General features: G+C 33.9%; 1 protein-coding gene across 4 annotated transcripts in view; it reads right to left on the reverse strand.

Annotated features, from left to right (window-relative positions):
• Positions 1-20,484, reverse strand: part of LOC128996530 (very low-density lipoprotein receptor-like) — a 588,560-nt gene that overhangs the window by 277,692 nt on the left and 290,384 nt on the right. For all 4 annotated transcript variants that reach the window (XM_054421913.1, XM_054421910.1, XM_054421911.1 and 1 more), the window contains one exon: positions 2,086-2,214. In XM_054421913.1, the coding sequence (XP_054277888.1) occupies positions 2,086-2,214 (129 nt within the window). The remainder of the gene's footprint in view (positions 1-2,085; positions 2,215-20,484) is intronic.

A 20,484-nucleotide genomic window follows, 5' to 3' on the forward strand; every position in this document is an offset into this window, starting at 1 on the left:
CATATATGTTAAAGCAAATATTAATCCAAGTTTTTTGTTAAGTTCATTGCAATATTTTGGACTTTGCCAACTACATTGGAGTGTAAACTATTCAGTAAACTATAGCACAATGCAAAGTAATTAACAAGCAATAACGAACTCTGTCACTCGACAATAACAATAAATGAGGACCATCACAGGTAATTGACTTGACCTAACACGATTTAATGTGTTTCAAAGTTAATTATAGTTAATTAATTGGACTTTGCTAGTCCATTACATTATAGAGAAGTACTTAATTAAGTATTGCATGGATTGAACTCACTAATTTAACAAACAATGCGTTGTTTTTCTCATAAAGACCTCGACTAAAGTCAAACTTTTTTTAATTATCATGTCATTATTTTGACATTATATTATTATACTATGAGTTAATAAGTAAATGACAGATTATAGCTTTGCAAGCTCAGGCAATACGAAATAGGATCTAATCCTTTTGGTAATGTCTCTAGCTCTTCCCTGGCATTATAGGTTACGTACTAAGTAAACTAAAATTTTCGACTTACAAAACATTTAAAAGATTACAATATTTACTGGCACAATAGAACAATTATTGTTAACAAGTTAGATTTATTTTTAAATTACTTTTGATAACAAATAACATTGTAAATAATGACAAGGGAAATGCCATAGGTAGTATCCACACTTTTGCCACTATGGATATCATGTATGCATTGTAATTTGGTTGTTTATTGTCCCAGGTTAGCATATTTGGTTACAATATTATTACTTTTATGGACATAGACAAAGAGTTGAGTCGATAGCTCAGTCGGTTACATGACTCGCAACGAATTCGAGGCAGCTATGTAGTGGCAGTGGGCTCACATTTCAGCGCCACCAGTAAAAATTATCAGTTAATTCGGCACTATAACGGCTACCGGTTGGGCCCTTGCTTTCCCGAACACGTTACACAGGTAGGCTCATCTAACCAGGTAAATGCTACATCGAAATCAATGCATTTGACCCCTTCTTATGTATATACCCCTATGTATATGACCGTATATCATATTTATACTTACTTGATACAAGAGAAACAATCGCTTTTAATACAAAATTTTTGTATTGGATATTTTCTTTCTGTATATTTCTGGTAAAAAAAAAAACAAAAAAAAACAGAAAACCAAACCGTGGACAAAGGCATTGATAAGAGGTCCGAATCTCGTGGGATTTTGTCCAGCTCATTCGTCACTGGGACAACGCCAGCCCCGTCTGTTGAACGCTGATAAGATAACAGCTCAACATGTTACATGCCATTGTCACAGTGTTATCAGATTTATGCTTTAACATCTGTTTTGTCTAGTTTTATGTTGCATTCAAACGTTGTTATAGTTGGTTTAAAAATAAATGTGAGTTTTGCAAAGTTTGAGTCTAACCACTGATAACATACATGTAATCGCATTACATTTAATACTCTTTCATATATGATTTGTTGTAAATTTTAATAGTTAAAAGGTGTTATTAAATCATACTGGAAAATTTATTTTCATATTTTTGATCTCCACACATAATACATCCTCCTTCAGATTAGAAACACTGACGATTTTCTAACTTATTGCATGTATTTCACACTTTTGGTATATTTTATACAAATAAAGTTAATATTTTTAGACAGTTATGACCACATTTAAAATTCGAAACATCAATTTTTTTTTTATTCCAAGAAAAAGTTTTATAGGTTTTAATTTGAATTTCTAGTTTATCTCGTGTATCGGTATTCTTTTTTTCTTAGGGACAATTTAAAGAATATTTTTTAACGCAAAATGTTACCCTTGTATGGACAAACCTTAAATAACGACAACAAAGATACGCAATCTATTTTACTGCAATTTTTAACCTATAGAATTAATTAGTTTATAGATATATTATTAGTAAAGTCACCAAGCTGAAGAAGAATTTGTGTTATGTTTACAATGAATTTAGTTGAGACAAGACTTACCAAGGCCATGATTTTGAACGACCGCTATCAAGAAATATTGTTGTGTCACAACTATAAAGAGCAATACTCTATGTTGCAGTATGGTGCATATAAATATAATGTTGATTTACCTTTGCATTCCATGTGATCTTCATCCGAGTTATCTCCGCAATCGTCTTCTCCATCACACATCCATGTTAATTGCACGCACTTAGTGTTGTTACACTTAAACTGGCGCAGGGAACAGTCCTGGATCATATCTGGAAAAAGGATAACAAAAATATATCACATGTTAGGTACAATTGAACATTTAGAACAGTAACCATAATAACTTGAATGACCGTACACGCTGAGCATGTAACATAATATGTTTTATCAACACATTACGATAAAACTCATTTTGTTTATGTATATTTTCTATTTCATAAACCCATAACATCAAAGATTCAACGTAATATCATAGATGTATTGATTCTATGGTAATATTAACAACTGCAAAGTCAGATGAGTTAGTAATGGCTAGCAGTGAAATTTCAGTAGCAATACTTTGGTAAGGTACTAAAAAAGGTGAATTTGAACTAAATATGCACGGTGGTTCAACAATTGAAAACAGTTTAGTTAGTATCAAAATTAAATTGATATCAACAATTTGAATGTATGCCAAAACAACGTAATATGCATTTTTCACAGTTTTTTTTTTTCATTTTTGAAACATCTTGATTAAATAATAACCCTCAACCAATACTAAATCGTGGCAGAAATATTTGTGTCGGTGTTTTATAGACAGGTGAAACGTTTGCAATTTCAGGGTTTGTTTGAATATGCTCGAATACTTAAAGACTATGGTTTACATTGAACTACGTTCAGCTCGTTCTCTTAGATTTGAGTTGTGATAGGTTGGTTTGCGGTTTGGATTATCTTAGTTCAGATGTGTGGTGTTTATTAATGTCAAGATAAATCGTGATTACTAGTTTTGGGATTAAATAATATTTTTAAGGTATAATATCGTTTTGCTGAGATTTAAGAAAGTCAAAAAGTCGATTTTTCAAAATGTCAGTGGTATAATCATAATTAAAATTTTATTTTTGATAACAATTTCCTAAAAAACAAGTATTAATAAAAAACACTTAATAAAATAAATTTCTCTTCGATTGTTGAACTTGCCATATTATGTTTTATATTGAATGCTTTCAGTCTGAAGAGACCATCCTGAAGGTTGATAATAGTTTAAGCTTATGATGGATTTACAGTAATCACTAGTAACAACGCTGTTTAGAAATATTTCCCATCCAACACTTAGCCAGGTCATGAAATACAATGGTGGCAGAATAGGTCTGGTTAAATCGCTTTATCAACTGGTCCAAAGGACTTCAACGATGACAGTCAGTGCCAATAAAAACTAAATAATGACCATTTTATTGGTGCTCTTGGTTCTAAATTAAATACTATTGGAGTGGAAAATAAATTGGGAGCATTGATGATATTTTATTGAATTTGAAGTAGAATTGTTCCACCTAAAACTATTGCATTCTTTTAATTACTTTATGTAAATGTGTTCAATAAAATTTATAAACATTAATAATGTTATAACATAAAAAAAGCTCACAATATATAACTGCTTGCATGAATTTGACATTTTAATTCACAAATAGGATCATTATACACATGCAATTAGGATTAAGTATAACATAAGAGAAATTCTTAAAATATACCAACATTGATTTGTCTAAATTAAATTTAAATTTAATGTCCAAAGAATCCAACATACTTTTCTTCAGACAAAGTTAGGTTTAACGGTCAAACCTCACCCCTAAAAAACTGGTAGTACAATAAATCATTATAGAAGAAGAAAGTGGATAAAATGATAATATAACGATGTAGTAATAGTTTTTAAAGTGTTTACAGCCATTATGCAATGCCCTTATATCGACCAATGATCAGTAAAGTTTCTAAGAATTAGAGAACGGGATTAATCGGTATTGGTATTTATCACGAATACTTAAATAGCAACGGTATGTATCATAAACATAAAACAAATAGCGTTGCTGGCCCGAATTCTATACTAATAGTAATGACATATGGTTTCGACAAATTCATTTAAGCAATGTTATAAAATTTTTATTTTCTGGCCAGCAACGTCATTTGTTTATGTTTATGATCCATACCGTTTCTGTTCTAGTATTCATGTTATTTATCTATGTTCGAAATAGCTAACGTCTTGAGTTGGAAACTGTGTCCGCCTTTGTAGGTAACAATAAAAAGGAGAAGTTCTATAATTTGCATTACATTTTCCTTTTTGGATTGGCTGCAAACATTAATATCAGGATGTAAATAAAGGCCCGACTCCTGTGTTATGCATATAAATATTGTCTTGCGAGGTTTATGGGATTGTTATGCTTTATAAAGTCATAACTTGGATGTATGAGTTGTGTTATGACCACCTGAATAGCTTTTATCTGAGCCATTCCACACTACTTAACGTGATAATGTTTCCATAACATAAACAGATTACAATAGCTTTATCGCACCAAAACAGTGTTATCAATCAGTATTGGTATGTTGTAATATAAATTGTATAGCTTTAAAGAAATTTTTTACGAAACCCCCTATCTTGGTAAAATAGTTAGAGATTTTCTTTTTAATTTGTGAGTTGTTTTATCAAGCAGAATTCAGCAGTTCAATTGTCGAATTAGAAGAATTAATAAATGACAATACAGTTCACGTTTTGTGACTTAACCCTATGTTCTTATACTTTTGTTTATGTTAGATTTATTCTGCATTCGCAATTAGTACGATAATAACGTACCTTGGGAGCGAGCTGCTCTATTCAATTCCGCGTTCACCGTGCAGTACAGGTCTATGGAAGAATCCTTGCTACAACCATTACTGTAAACTTCATGTTTTCTGTCATGCGGGATGCGTCAACAGTCCTCGCGACGCTCGTGAAGGGCTAATGTTTTAAGTACATTTTTCTAATTTCTGTGTTTGTATGGTATTTATCAAGATAGGCCGGTAACTTGACTTACAATATTAAAAATTATATGAATTTCCTTTAAAAATAGCCTGAAGGCTTATTTCAGTCGAATGTTTAACCACAATCAGTATCGTACATTAGATTTAAGTTTTGAACTCTATTCTGAATTAATTGGAATAAGTGACCGATTTAATTAATAGAGTATTTAAAATGATAAAGTTATTGGCGGAAATTATAAGTAGGGTAAATTCAAGTACGAACTATTTTCTTTCAATAATTAGTCTTTGCCCACAAAATATACAAAATTTTATATGATTCAAAAATATGATTCAATGTCTTGTTTTTAAAACAATTGACATGTCATTGTGCAATGCATCAGTTAACAGGCTATGTACATCCGTACATAGATGATTCCAGTTTCCGCTCTATCAATACATTAATAAGCAAGCATTTTTCTTTAAAACTTTTTTCTCAGCTCGTGTGCATCGCAGGGAAAATCTACGCATACTGTTGGGAAGATATTTTCCTGTAGAGTAGATATGCAGAATCCTTTAATTAATTATAATAAACTCAAAAAATATGCACACAAAAAACTTAAAATATAAAAAAAACATGGACATTATGGGTTGCCAGCATGGTGACAAAAAAAATCCACTATAAACACACAATCAAAACCAATGGAAGAAATTCCAATCACATGATTTATAGTGGTTCATCTGAAGTAATGTGAAAAAAACAATCCCGGGCTCGTGGGAAAAGATGTATGGTGAAAAGATGATCTTCGTCCTGGGAAAAAAATCCTCACCACATTTGCGAGTGTACTGCATTTTAAATTACAGCCCAAACTTGGTAGTATAGCTGATAAATATTGATAACATATATTGATAAAGTATATTGATAAAAAATAACTGTACCTGTACTATAACTGTAACTGTGTTACTGTCTGTATGTAATAATGTTCTGTGTGTGTAAAATAGCTGTGTGAATATATTGATAATCATAGATCGATCGGTAAAGCAAGGAGCTTGGCAGGATCGTGAATGACAATGATAATAATTCGTGGATTATTACATTTAAATATGCAATCTAATTAACATTAAAGTACCCATGTATTTGTATAAGTCTATCTGTTATTCAAAACTTAAGTTGAAAACAGCAATAGCCAAACTTACAAAGGTACTAATAAGATGGCTTCAACTTTCTTACTAATTTTCATAAAGCAATTAAAACTAAAACAGTTTAAACATCAGAAAGGCTACTCATGACCCTGCGGGGACTCTTTATCCAGTATAAATTAATTAGAAGTTTTCTTTTTTACACAAACCTGCTCAGAAAAGTCCTAACTTTAAACATTGCTTTTTGTAATTTTGAACTATCGCCAAGGATTTTGTATATATATATAAGATTTTTGTTGATACGCAGTTTAGCTTATTATTCCGCATTTCAAATTTTGCCAAAAAAATAACTATTCATCTGAAGTAATTGTGAGATTAGTTTTAGTTGAAGTTTTAAGTAAAGAAACTACGGCAAACAATCTTCGTTCAGAAAGACAATATGTCAATATTTTTTTTTTTTTTTAGGGAGAGGAGGGAAAATGCTTTTACGCACACAGGTAGCCAGCCTGTAGTGTGAGACTCCTGAAATTATCAGACTACTCACTAAAAAGCCCCCTCTACTCTGTTGGACACAGACCTGGAATTGTTTGTCACATTACTTCAAGTCAGGTCAACATGTGACCTAAGCCCTCAGGGCTCGCACCGTTTCTGGCATTTTGATTCTTTATGACCTACACCGCATCCCGGTCGAGGTCGAACTTCTTGGCGCGGAGAATACTCTGGATGTAATGTGACACACAGGTCCAATAGTCCTCACCCTCCGTCATCATCGGTATGACCGTGTCCACCGACAGCAGTCCTACTAACTGTTGAGCCTCCAGGCGGGGCCTTTCCCAGCGCTGGCAGTGGAAAAATGTATGTTCCACGTCATCGAGAATGCCTGGGCAGTATATGCAATCGGGTGACACGGCTTTGCCCATCCTAAACAGGTACGACCGGAAAAAGCCGTGTCCCGTCAGAAATTGGGTGAGGTAGAAGTCTACCTCTCCGTACCGCCGATTAACCCACGGTTGGACTTGCTGTATCAGTCGCCTGGTCCAGCGTCCCCGTGTCTCCTGTTCCCAGCCCTCCTGCCACAGCTGGTAGGTGCGGGTGCGTTCCTCTGTTCGTGCCTCGTCCTTCCCACGGCGCCGGTAAATTGCCTTTCTCTCTGCCGCCAAAAGTTTGACGGGGATGACTCCAGCAACCACCAGGACGGCGGGCTCGGACACTGTTCGGTAGGCAGATGCTACCCTCAGTGCTGCCTGACGTTGCACTCGGGCGAGCCGCATCCTGTATGCCTCCTTATTTAGTGCGTCTGCCCACACCTCCACACCGTACAAGAGTACGGACTGGACCGAAGACATTAACAGCCTTCTACGACTGGACCGAGGCCCTCCGACATTGGCCATCAACCGGCTAAGAGAAGAAACAACCCTAGCGGCCTTGTCCGCTGTACGGAAAATCTGGTCCCGCCAGCTAAGCTTGCTGTCTACCATGACCCCAAGATACTTGGCAGAACGAACGGTTTGAACCTCGACGGCTCCTACCCTCAACGGCACGATGGTGTCAATCCGTTTTTTTTTCAAAATCACGATTTCGGTTTTGCTCAAAGCAAGCGAGAGACCGCGGTCTGCCATCCATGCGTTTATGGTACGCATAACTCGGTTAAGCTTTAGCTGAGCCAGCTCAACGCTGCGTGCAGCTATCAAAGCTGCAACGTCGTCTGCGTACCCAACCAAAACAGTTTTCTCAGGCATTTCAGACCTCAGAAGGCTGTCATAAACGACGTTCCAGAGGTCTGGGCCGAGTATAGAACCTTGGGCAGCACCAGAAGTGACACCCATCGTCCGCGGGCCTTCGGCAGTCTCATACGTGAGGAGGCGAAACCGGAGATAATCCTCTATGATGCGCATGAGGTATGCCGGCACGTGGAAGGTGTTCTCCAGAGCGTCCAGCATATCGCACCACCTCGCCGAATTAAATGCATTTCGCACATCGAGCGTTACGAACAGGACGACCCTGCGATAGTAGTGGTTAAAATCCTCAGCTCTCATCACGGCTTGCTTCACCTCCTCAATCGCATCAATCGTTGATCGCCCCATCCTAAATCCATACTGACGAGGGGAGAGGTCCCCCGCAGCAACAACGGCTGAATTCAGCCGGGAACGGATCAATTTCTCGAGGACTTTGCCAGCCGTATCCAACATACACAGAGGTCTGTAAGAGGATGGCAGATCTGGGTCTCCCTTGCCCTTCCCAACAAGCACAAGCCTAGCTGTCTTCCAGCACAAGGGGAAAACCCCTTCGACCAGGCAGGCGTTGTACATGCTCAAAAGGATCAAGGGGTTGGTAGTCAAAACCTTTTTGAGGACTTCACCGGGTACCCCATCAGGGCCAGGAGCCTTGTTGTTCTTCAGGGATATGACGGCCGCCACCAGCTCTTCAGGGCTGAAAAGTGGGACGTCGTCCAGCCTTCCGAAATCCTGTAATGGTCGCAACGCGTGAGCCGGGAAAAGGGACTCGACTATCCTCTCCATAGTGACCCTGTCAACGGAAGGTGGAGAGCGGGTTCCAAGTTTCTTGGTTACAAGTTTGTAACCCAGGCCCCACGGGTTGGAATCAACATCGTCCCTTAATTTATCCCAGCAACTGCGTTTACTCCGATTGATGGCTCGACGAAGATACCTCCTAGCCACCCTATAAGCATCCGACTTACGCCGTCAATATGTCAATATGGATATACAATATGTCAAAATGTTTCAAACGTAAATCTAAAACATATTTTGAGACGCTTTGAATAGTAGAACAACACGAAAACTAAGCCAGTGAGTAGCAGGACTATACATATGATAGTCTTCCCATGTAATATACAAATTTGAAGCCAACATGATTGATGATGAAGTTCAGGACCATCTCATTAGAGTTTACTAGTGTATTGGATTCAATATTAATAAAAACCAATGCAGTATCATAGCCAAACAGGTGATTTGGATTCATCACTTAACACAGAATATTTTCATTAGTTGGTAAACCATCTCAACAGATTGCACCACGTTTTTTTGTTTTACATTTTTACATTACATGGAAAGTATATTCAATGGTAGCAGGTAAATTCACAAAGGTAAGATTATACAGAACATAATTCAAAGCTGTTATGGAAGAGAGGAGAGACATTTTGGGTGAGTTGAGGGATGAGAAAGTGAGGTGAATGTAAGGAAAAGGGGGCGGGGAAAGAGCATCCTACTGATTGTAGAAGGGTGAATATGAAATTACTTCTAATTGGCATTCAGGAAACGTTTAACGCTGGCTTCGTGGCATCACTAAACGTCTGTCTTGTCCAAAATTACGACCTAAGTAGATTTCTGTGTGAAACTCAATTGTAAGTAATAGTCCATGAGAATCATTACTTGAAATAGAAAGAATAGGCCTACCAACAACGTACAACTCAAGTACCAACAATACAAATGTGAAGTTTTTTTGGAAAAAATATCTTTTAATTTAAATTTTACGGAATTCCTTATTATAAAGAAGCTATTGCTGTAGGTGGAACGGTAAGACCTATATCCAAAACAGATTTAATTTTCCATTTTCGTGTACCCAAAGAGTAAAAAAGTCGAGTAAATTTGAAACAGATTCGTATTTCTTGTTAAGGAAAAAAATAGTTTATCGATTTTCCCATTGTGAAAGCAATGGCCAGAATTTCCTTCTAAAGGTTTTCGGAAAAATGTTCCTGTAAAACAACAGTGATCATATTTGTTGGTCACGAGAAAAGTAATTGAGAAACCTGAGTTCTAATACCTAGAAAGTATATAATTCATTAAGACATTACCTCGTTGCGCTGTTTTGCCATTTATCTATCTATCTATACATACTGTGTGTGTGTGTGTGTGTGTGTGTGTGTGTGTTTGTATGGGCTAATCTCAAAAACTACTGAACTCCTGGGCTCAAATGGCACAAAAATGAAGCTACAGCTCTGAGGATACATATAACTATTCCCGCTTCGATATTGACCCAGGGCTCTGCCCCGTGGGCTTTCAAAAATCAGAGGTGAGAGATTTTAAAGTAAATATTGATTGATGGTATCTATGGTAACAAAGAACAAAACTACAAAGTTTAAAAATGTAAACAAGCAGAACTAACTGACAAATGAATTTTGATTTCACAATTCCACACAGCTGGTTCAAACATTTATTTAAATACTGTACGAATATTAGAACAGAGAGGGTAAGGATCATATTTAGAATAATGATGTCACTAGCCTGAATGTAAACATTATTTAACATTACTTAAATGGAGCTGTCAAACCATATGTTAATGTGTCTACCATTCGATTTCTATCTTATATATTTTTTATATTGTCAGCAAGTTTAGTATGTTAGGTAAGGTTATGACAGTTTAATTTTATAATAAAAAAATTAAAAATTACTTTAATTAAAAAGTAAATTTTTTAACTAAAAAATTATAAAATAAATTTAAAGATTTTCTTAAATTGACGTGAGGGGCTCTCCCACAATCTTCCAATCCTTCGCAGAAAAGGTTCTCGCCAGTTTCTGGAAAAGGAAAATGAGAAGCTTAGAGGGTACAAGGCTAGTTTCTATAGCAACTATTCTATCCCGTGTGAAGACCATATACTTGGTAGAGTGTTGGTTGAAACTGAGTGTTGGTTGAAACTGACGAAGCACTGTTTGACCTCCAGAGATGTCTGTATATTAATACGGGACCCATTACGCCGTCACTACTCTAGCTACGTATACTAACTCAACAGGGAGACCGACAGATGTCGATTCTGAAGCGCAAGATCCAGCATACTTTCGGGTCTGTCGTGCGGGATAAATAGACGAATAAGGAAGTTATTGGTGCTGAGTGACTCAACAACAGTCAAGTATTTATTTTCCAAATTTCAATCTGGGCTTGTCCAACGGTGGTGGGGCAGGGCAACCAATTTTTTTGTTAGCATTCAAGGTAACTTTGAACGTAAAGTAATGGAATTGTATATTATAAACCTGTCGAAATATGCATTAAATAATACAAGTTTCATATTGTATTAAAGATTTTAGCGCAATAAAAGACAAAATAAATTTGATTTAATAAGGTATGTATTAAAATTTCATGGTATAATTCTCCTTCATATGATTTTTAAGTAAATTAAACCAAAAAATAGTCCCACCCTAACAAACATTCAGGCTAAGCGAATTTTCTTTGTCTTATTTGATTTTTACCAAAATATGTCTATAAATATGTTTGTGTTATATTTATTCCCAATTTTTGTTATATATTAACTAATTACGAATATAAATAGATTTTTTTGCCAGTAAGACATAAAGAATAGATATCGTTTTATGGTACAACATTTAAACAATAGTTTTTAGAATAACAAAAATATTTAGTCCCTAATTATATCTGAAACCATAATTACTTGACTAAAAATGTTCGTATACAGGGTGATTGGTAGTCAGTGTGAACATTTTAAAGGTATTAAATATGCACATAATTATACTCATTATAATGTTAAGGGTTAATTAAAATGTTTAGACGCTCGGACAGCAAACGGTCAGAGCCGGTATTTTACAGCCAAACACGAGTTTGCTCTTAAGGCCAGCTTCTGTTTACTTCCTGGTTCAGTGTTTAGTGTTTATTGTCAGAGAACGTTGTGTGTGATACTCAATCATTTGCGTTATTTATTTTAGTTATATTTCAAATACAGAATGTTTGAAGGCTAGGTGGATCATTGATTGTTACTCCTATATTAAGGATATAATAAATGTCCATAGCACACTCAAACAAGTTTTGATGGAGAGAGAGAAATTCCATTCATTCATTACATGAATCACATAAAAATATCACATGGGTCACAATGACCTGTGAGTGATAGAGAAATGAATATTGATGGATTCCAAATGAATCCATATGTTGTGTGTATTTTCCAATATTATTGATAAATGGAATTAAGACAATAGTTTGGAAATCATTAAAACGTACAGATACTAAATAAAAGAATTATATTTATCAGAGAAAAGTAAAATTTAGTCACTCTAATGTGACTCCTAAATCAAAAATAAAATTGATATATACAATATATTTTTACTTATGAAATATTTTTTTACGTTTAAAACTTACAAATAACTTATTTATTTTCGTAAATATATGTTATTAAAAAGAAAAGAAAACGTTGATAATTTTTTTTTTTATGAATCTGATTAAAAATATTCCAGTTGTTGTCTCGTGTCCCATATTTGTTTTCGCAAAACACCTGTTATCCTGAAAACAATAATTATTTGGCAAGTTTCTGTTTATTACACATAGCTGCTTAGGAGAAATCCGACTTTTATATATAATGTGTTTAGTGGTAACTATACTTGTATTACCAGTCTCTCATTCACAAAGAGTATTGTTTTTTTGGTGCCTTTTATTTTCCATTGATAGTTCCTGTCAAGATAAAAACACAGAAATATATATTAAACATATATTCAATTTAAAGTTGTACCCAATTTATTCTAAAGTAATTTGATATATTATCTGTATGAGATTGTGAACGTTGAAATGCCTTTTCAAGGCTGCTAAGCTAATATTGTACTTGATAGAAAATTTACTTCAATTATATTTTACTCCATACTTACTAAACATTTGTTTTTTAAGGTTGATATTTTAGAACCCAACTCACTAGGCCCTATCTTAAAATAAATAAAACAGATAATATGTGACCCAACATAAATAAATAAATAAATAAATAAATAAAATAAATAAATAAGGTCTTTATTCATGAGCGAATTTCAGTTACAAAACAGTTTTACAAATTGACTCAAGTCAGGACTTAAACTAAATAAAACCTCTTATAACTACGAAACAAAATAAGATTAGTTACAAACTCTTTAGGCGATTCTTAAAACTGTTGTAAGACAGTGCTTTTAGCTTGCAAGGAAGTGCATTGTACTGAGCCGGCCCGAAGTAAGAAAACCCCCTTCTCCCAGCATCAAGAACAACCCTTGGTATGTCAAGCAACAAGTCCTGTCTAGTTCTGCGCTCTCTCACGGCCGACCTCGCTTTCAGTTTTTCCTTCAAGTACTGTGGTGCCTGAGTGACCAGTGTTTTGTGGACGATACATGCAACCTGCTTATCACAGCTCTCTCGGATGGACATTGTATTTGAGATCCTACGGTGACTTGTTATATGATCATATTTTTTAAGTTCGTATACGAACCTTAGGGAGCAATTCTGTAGCCTGTGTAGTATAGTGATCTGTTCCTGTGTTAAGCTGTATCCAAAAACAGGTAGGCAGTAATTTAAAGTAGGGAAAATCAGGGATTTGACCAACCTCAACTTGATGTTTGCTGGGAGCAATGTTCTAAACCTATTAAGCACTTTTAATTTTCCAACAACACGTTTGCTTATCTGTTTTACATGGCTAGAGAATGTCAGCTGTGAGTCAATTGTCACACCAAGAATCTTAATGCTTTTGGAAGTTGAAAGCTCTGAGTTATCAACTGTAACTTTGATGCTATTTTTTTCCAGCTGCTCATAGATTGCTGTATTGGCAAAGTGTATAGCGGAACATTTTTCAGGGCTTAGCTTTAATCCATGATCCTTAGACCATTCACAAACCTTTGAAAGGTCACTACTCATATGCTGTAATGCCTCCCCAACCAAAGTAGGCTGGTATGATAAGAAGATTTGACAGTCATCAGCATAAGAATACATAATCCCGAAATCCAACACTGATTCAATACCTACTATATACAGATTGAACAAGATAGGACCAAGACAACTTCCCTGGGGAACACCGACTGTCTTTGCCACTGACGATGAGAGCTGATTGCCCACCTTTGTAATCTGTGATCTCCCACTCAAATATGTGGTCATCCACTCTAGAGCCTTACAATCAAATCTAAAATATTTTAACTTTGAAATCAACAAGCTATGGTTTACAGAATCAAACGCCTGTGTATAATCTAACGACGACAATACGCTGCACAGCTTATTATTTTTGGCTTTGTAAATTTCATCAAACATGTTAAGCAAAGCTGTGCATGTACTGTGTCCCCTTCTAAAACCAGATTGGTTAACATCTAAAATCTGCTCTGCATCAATGAAATGCGCTATCTGGTCCACAACAACCTTCTCTAGGATTTTTGACAACGAAGGCAACAATGATACTGGTCTAAAGTGTGAAACCATGGATGCATTGTTCGTCTTAGGAAGGGGGATTACCAGGCTATGTTTCCAACATTCTGGGAAACTACCCGTTCTTAATGACATGTTTATTAGGCGTGTTATTACAGGGAGGCAGTAAGGGCTTAGTGACTTAATCATATGAATGTTGATTCCGTCTATTCCAGCAGATGCTGAAGTTATGCTATTCATGGCCATTTTTACTTGGCCTTCGCTTACTTCAGAGAAACTAAAAGTCCCAGAAACGTGTTTAGCAATGTTAGATTTGTAATAGTTTAGAACATCAGGGTTAATATTATTACCAGTTCCCATGGTGGCAAAAAAACTATTCATATCATCTGGAGCTAGTTTACAAGAATTATTGTTCTTTTGGTTCAATACAGATGGACCATCTCTCCGAATTGATTTCCAGAACATTTTAGAGTTCCTCATTTCAATATTATTGCTGAAATGGTTCTGCTTTGCCCGCCTTCATCAGATTCTATTACATTTCACCACATTTATTTTATTCATTTACTATTTCTGAGAAATGCGTGTGGGTAACATAATACTGCACTTAAATCAAAGCTGTTGCAGTGGAGAGGAGAGAGATTTTTTATGAATTTGGGTAAAATTGGAAGTTGGTGTAGGGGTAGAAGGGTGAATATGAAATTGCTACTAATTGACATTCAGGAAATGCTTAACGCTGGCTTCGTGGCATCACTAAACGTCTGTCTCGTCCAAAATTACTACCTTCGTTTCTAAATACATTTCAGGGTTAAACTGAATTCTGAAAGGAAAATCCCCTGGTTAATCATTACATAACAAAATAACATAAAACAAAACTGTTGTTTAGTTAAACATGTTTTATTAATGTGACTTTATTAAGGGTTCCGTCTAAATTGCAATATTTTAATAGTATAGCAATATTGTAGTAGTAGACTATCATAAATTGGTATTTATTTGCCTTTAGCAGTCATGCTACGCTCTGAAGATTTCATTAACTAGTTGATTTGTTTCAGAACAATATTTAAAAGTCCATAGGGTTTACGATATATAGGCATAGATGATATATACGATATATAGACGATATATAAGATTTTTTTCCATTGGCACTAAAGGGTAATATGTTAAGGAAATAAACTAAATTCAATTTTTTTTTAGTTAAAAATGAATGTTTTTTTATTGTTTTGTGCGAGAGGACCCTTTACTTTTGGTTAAGGTTTGGTCGTTCAACTAAAATCGTTATATTTATATTTAACTGTTTTATATTTCACCATGTTTTAATGGCTTGATGAGATTTTTCCCAACAATTATATTTATTAAGGGTAAACTATGTTCTAAAGCTGTAGCAAAAATGTAAAAATTATTCTAAAACAATCATAAAATAAAATTCAAAACATGCCCTTATATGTGTCATCTTATTTATGCTCACTTTATTAATTTAATTTCTGCTCATAAGTTACAAAAGGTGTTATTAACTACTTAGTTCGTACCGTACCCTCAAACTTAATCTAACAATACTTTTAACTCTGAATCGTTTAATACTTGGTTGTATTGTATCCATATGTCACTAGGCAAGTCTTAGCGCCACCAGTTTCTCCTACTAAAGCATAGAAACGACATAATATGAGTCACAATTCCATATTACAAAAAATACACCACGCAAACCCTCGAAAAAAACCCTATATTTAATTAAAACTGAAAATATGTATTATTGAAGCTACTTTTCCTTACTTAGTCATTCATATGAATTCTCAAACAAGATAGCACATAAATGTAACAAACTATCAACTGTAATGAGGTAGGAAACGTACTAGTCATTGAGTTGTTAAATTCAATTTAAATTGAACTGTACAATATTGTTTTGGAATTTTCAAAAAAATCAATTAAGAAGGAAATAATGTAATGACATTCCAATGTTACTGAGAATGCTTTTAACTTTCAAAAGGTATTTCTCTCTATTCATTTATTTACTATATAATACTAAAATACTAAAATTTTACTTAGCTTAAGCAATGAGGAAATTACGCTGAGAAAATGTATGAAAACAGTAAACCTCTCACCGTGACAGAATGTTTCCATAAGAACGGTATTAGACTGTGTACACAATTTATCTGTTGTATTTACCGTGCCTTAACTTATAATAGATAAGAATGCTTGTTTTCACTCTTGTATAAATACTGTGTTTCTTGATAGTTGCCAGTTCACTTTTGATAGTTGAAGTATTTAGGCTTTTTCATCATGTTCTTTGAAGTTTACCCATTTTTGTTTTTGTTGGTAAGTATATGTTATAATTATTGGCATTTTAAATAGTTTGCAATTTCAATATTTAATTATTTAAATATGTCTTCTCAAATCTACGAAGCCCCTTGGATGGTTTTGAGTTAACTTTTGTAACAGAAATACAATTAAAGTACTAAATGCTGCAAGCTATTCCAATAAAAATCTCTCCAATTTGGTCTATAAGAAGCAAGAGTATCATTATAAAAAGTATATTTTCCTCAAGGTTGTTTTCAAAGTACTGTACATTTAAACCCCCCCATTCTACTATACGAATTGTGTTTTTATTTAAATTTTTTATACGATGATCTCCGTATTTGTTTTAAACAGACAGTTCAGTGTACGAAAGCCACTCTGACGGTTGACGACTACATATCACACGCTATTGCAGAGGTCTGGAGCTGGGGAAACTTGTATCCTCAACATCTATTGTCTAAAGAATTGTACACCATAAATGCGGTGCAAAACGTGGGAGTTTTAAAGACCAGCATCAACTCTAGCCTAGCAGCAACAGTAAGGTAAGTAAAATTTTACAATAAAATAATATGTCATATAGGTCCAGAAACCTTAAAATATTCTATAAGGTAGAAACTATTGAAAATAGATTGTACCAAACATGTTTTAACTTTTACTAGACCCAACCCAACTAACTGGAAAATAAATATGTGAAAAAAGAGGCAGGTAAAAGCAAAACTTATCTAGTAATTCAAATTACTTTGAACTTATTATTATACTTTGCATTTGAAAAAAATAAAAATAAAAATACTTCAAAACCAATTATTGGACAAATTATATCTAATAAATCCCAAATAAGTTGTTGGTCTTCTGAGGAAATATACGAAAACAAGTACTATGTAAATCTTTAAAATGTACTATATAAAAGAAACCACTATTAAAATTCAGAAGTCAGGTTTCGCTAAAAGCTTACCCATTTCATGATCCAGTTAACTTTATACTAATAATGTCGATTAAATAATGATGATTTCTTAGGACAGGCCAATAAATAGTAACTATATCATGCAATTTTAGGAAAAAAGCTTGTCCTGACCAAAATCGTTTGTAAGATGTTCCTTTTACTATGGTTTAGTATACGCCTAGCATGAACAAAAATACACAGAACCCAACCAAAATTAGTGAATATATCTGTTTACTCTTACCAATATTTCCCCTTTGTTGTAAAACAGCACACTATATTCGGTGAATTCATTAAGCTAAATAAACTCAACCAGTTTCTTGTTGATGTGTTAGGGTTATTTTTGTTTCTCATCCTCATATATTTTTCTTTACAGATATCAAGCTCAAGAGCTGGAAGCTGCCAAGATTTTTATGGAGGGAACAAGTGCTCAAGGATGTATCAACGGAATTGCCAACTTCATGGATGATGCTGTGCAAAAAGGTATAAAGTGGAAAATATTTTAATTATAACATTTCATACGAAGCTATTTTCTATACAATTTTTTAAAATACGTGCTTTTATCACTTGCCAAAGACGACTTTTCAAAGCCACAAACACAAATCAATAGATCCAATCAACTTATAAAATGTGTTAATACAATCTTTATAAACTCAAAAACCTGGACAAATAAATAAATAAGGTATTTATTCATGAGCAAATTTCAGTAACAAAACTGTTTTACAAATTGACTCGAGTCAGAAGGGGAGGGCAATTGACTTTTTTTACACAAGAACATTAAAGTAAGAGTAGACGTCATTAAACTTTTGACGGGCTGCCCTTTTTGATAAAGAATAGATAGCGAACTCTGGTGTTCACCTTTCTTTTTGTAAACACTTCAAAAGGAGGTTTCACTTGAAGGGGGTCAAAATTTAAAATTTTAAGTTGCCAGCAAAACCCTATTTTTGGGGATTAAATTCAATAGCATTAAAACGTTTACCATGTGGGTGAAGCACTGTTATTTTTGCTTTTTTTATGACAACAGCTAATTTGAACCCAGCAGCTACAAAAAGCTGTGATACACAATGGAAACTGACATTATAGGATTGTTTACAGTTATTAGTCTAGTCAAGATATGAAAAAACCCCCTTAACCTTAAAAAAATTGCTCTAAAAGGTTTTTTGATGGTTATCATTTCCAAAAAGTATGTTAAATAACATACTAAAAGTCTAATAAAATCGGAGTCTCGGAAATTTGGTTTTTCTAATATGGCGTCCAAAAATAAAAAACAATAATAAACCTTACTATTTTCCCTGTAAATTTTCTTCTGAACCTCCAATTTAGACCGAATTTGGTACAAACCTTTGAAACTGTATTATCTACAAACTATTCATGATTTAAGATAAATAATATACAGTAATCGTGTTGTATGGGGTTGAAAATAGGTAAAAATCTGTCTTAAGTTGTTAGCAGTTAATAACTTATTTCAATGTTGGTCACTATAGGGAACAAAACTTTTTATCCCTAGTCTGTGCTATTTATACCCATGTTGTAAATCCTTAAAAAATATATGCAATTTAGTATTCTTAATCATTAAATTATCCTAAGTAGTGGTGGGATAGTTATAAAAAAATATGTAATTCTTATGGGAATTCTGAAAATTACCATATCTTAATTGTTAGTTGGTACGCTTGGATAACAATTCATCGTGGCCTGTATCGTCTCGACAGATACAAACACACACAGATTTGTCATAAGCGAATTCTGTGTTGAGTCAAGTAATACAATTTGTTTCAATACTTTTTTTACGCTCATTCAATTCTTTTATTTTGTAATAGTTTACAAGTAGTTTATAAAAAAAAATTATATGTATAATGTTAACAGGTATATTTTGGTAATACTGTTATTAATCAGATGTTTTTTTTTTGACTTCATATGATTCCAATCGTGTTGTTCATGTTTACAGTTTTTTAGATCAAATTTAGTCTAGTCAAGATATGAAATAAAACCCCTTAATCTAAAAAAAATTGCTTTAAAATATTTTTTGATGGTTTACATTTCCAATAAGTATGTGAAATAATATACTAAAAGTCTAATAAAATCGGAGTCTCGGAAATCGGGGTTCTTTTTTCAATATGGCCAAAATTTCCAAATTTCCCTAAAATATTTCCATAGACAAACAAGCTTTAAGACTTTATTTATTCTCCATAAGAATAACATGGTCATTTTAAAAGTACACTTTTTTATTTTCTCCGTAACCGTTAGGCATACAACAACGCTTCTGTATACTAAATTATTTGTTTTTATGATCTCTTCAAAATGGCTTGGAAATAAATTGCAGCTTTTTACAGTGAAAAATAGGAGATCTTAAGCATACTCAATTTTTAAGCTTAACCTAGACGCAAATCTTAAATATACACAAATCATAATACAAAAACTTTCTTCAGGGTTATATGTTTTTAGGCCAGTGTCACTAATGTAACCTGGACATTCTAAAATAAAAATATTTTGTCTTATGGTCTGGCAATCTATGGAGGAACGCCCAAAAAGTTTAGATACAGTTCTGAAAATCTAAAAATGCTACAAGAATCATGCTATACAAACGATATTTGTAAAAGATCAATTTTCAAAACTACACATTTTGACTGTCTGATCAATAAATATGTACTATAACTAGTGGCCTGTAGGGGCCATAGCCCCTAATCTAGACTACAATGAAAAACCATATATAAAAAGACAAATATTCGAAATATGTTTTTAAAATTATCAATTTTATGTTACTTAAAAGTAACAGTGTTTATTTTTTTATATTTTGGTTTTCCTTCCGTTGGAGTCGTATATTAGATGCTTTTGATGTAACAATTAAATACTATTGTAAAATAATGATTAAATCAATAACACAACATAACAAATGGAAACGTGCACACGGTTTGGCCTGAGCCCGGAGAACGATGAATCAGAGCTGAAATCATAATGCCAAACAGTGCACATCTTTTCTAGTTTAAAATTGAAGATTTGTTTTGTAATCTTACAAATCCTGTTATAGTTTCCATTTTGAGAACCAAAAATGTATGTAAAGGTTAAAATTATTATTAATTATTATAAAGGCAACTCCCCATTTCGCGGTAGTAAGTCAGAA

This window comes from Macrosteles quadrilineatus, unplaced genomic scaffold, assembly GCF_028750875.1.
Source record: "Macrosteles quadrilineatus isolate MER2022 unplaced genomic scaffold, UCM_ALF_1.0 Scaffold_6__1_contigs__length_79288215, whole genome shotgun sequence".
Classification (NCBI taxonomy): Eukaryota; Metazoa; Arthropoda; class Insecta; order Hemiptera; family Cicadellidae; genus Macrosteles; species Macrosteles quadrilineatus.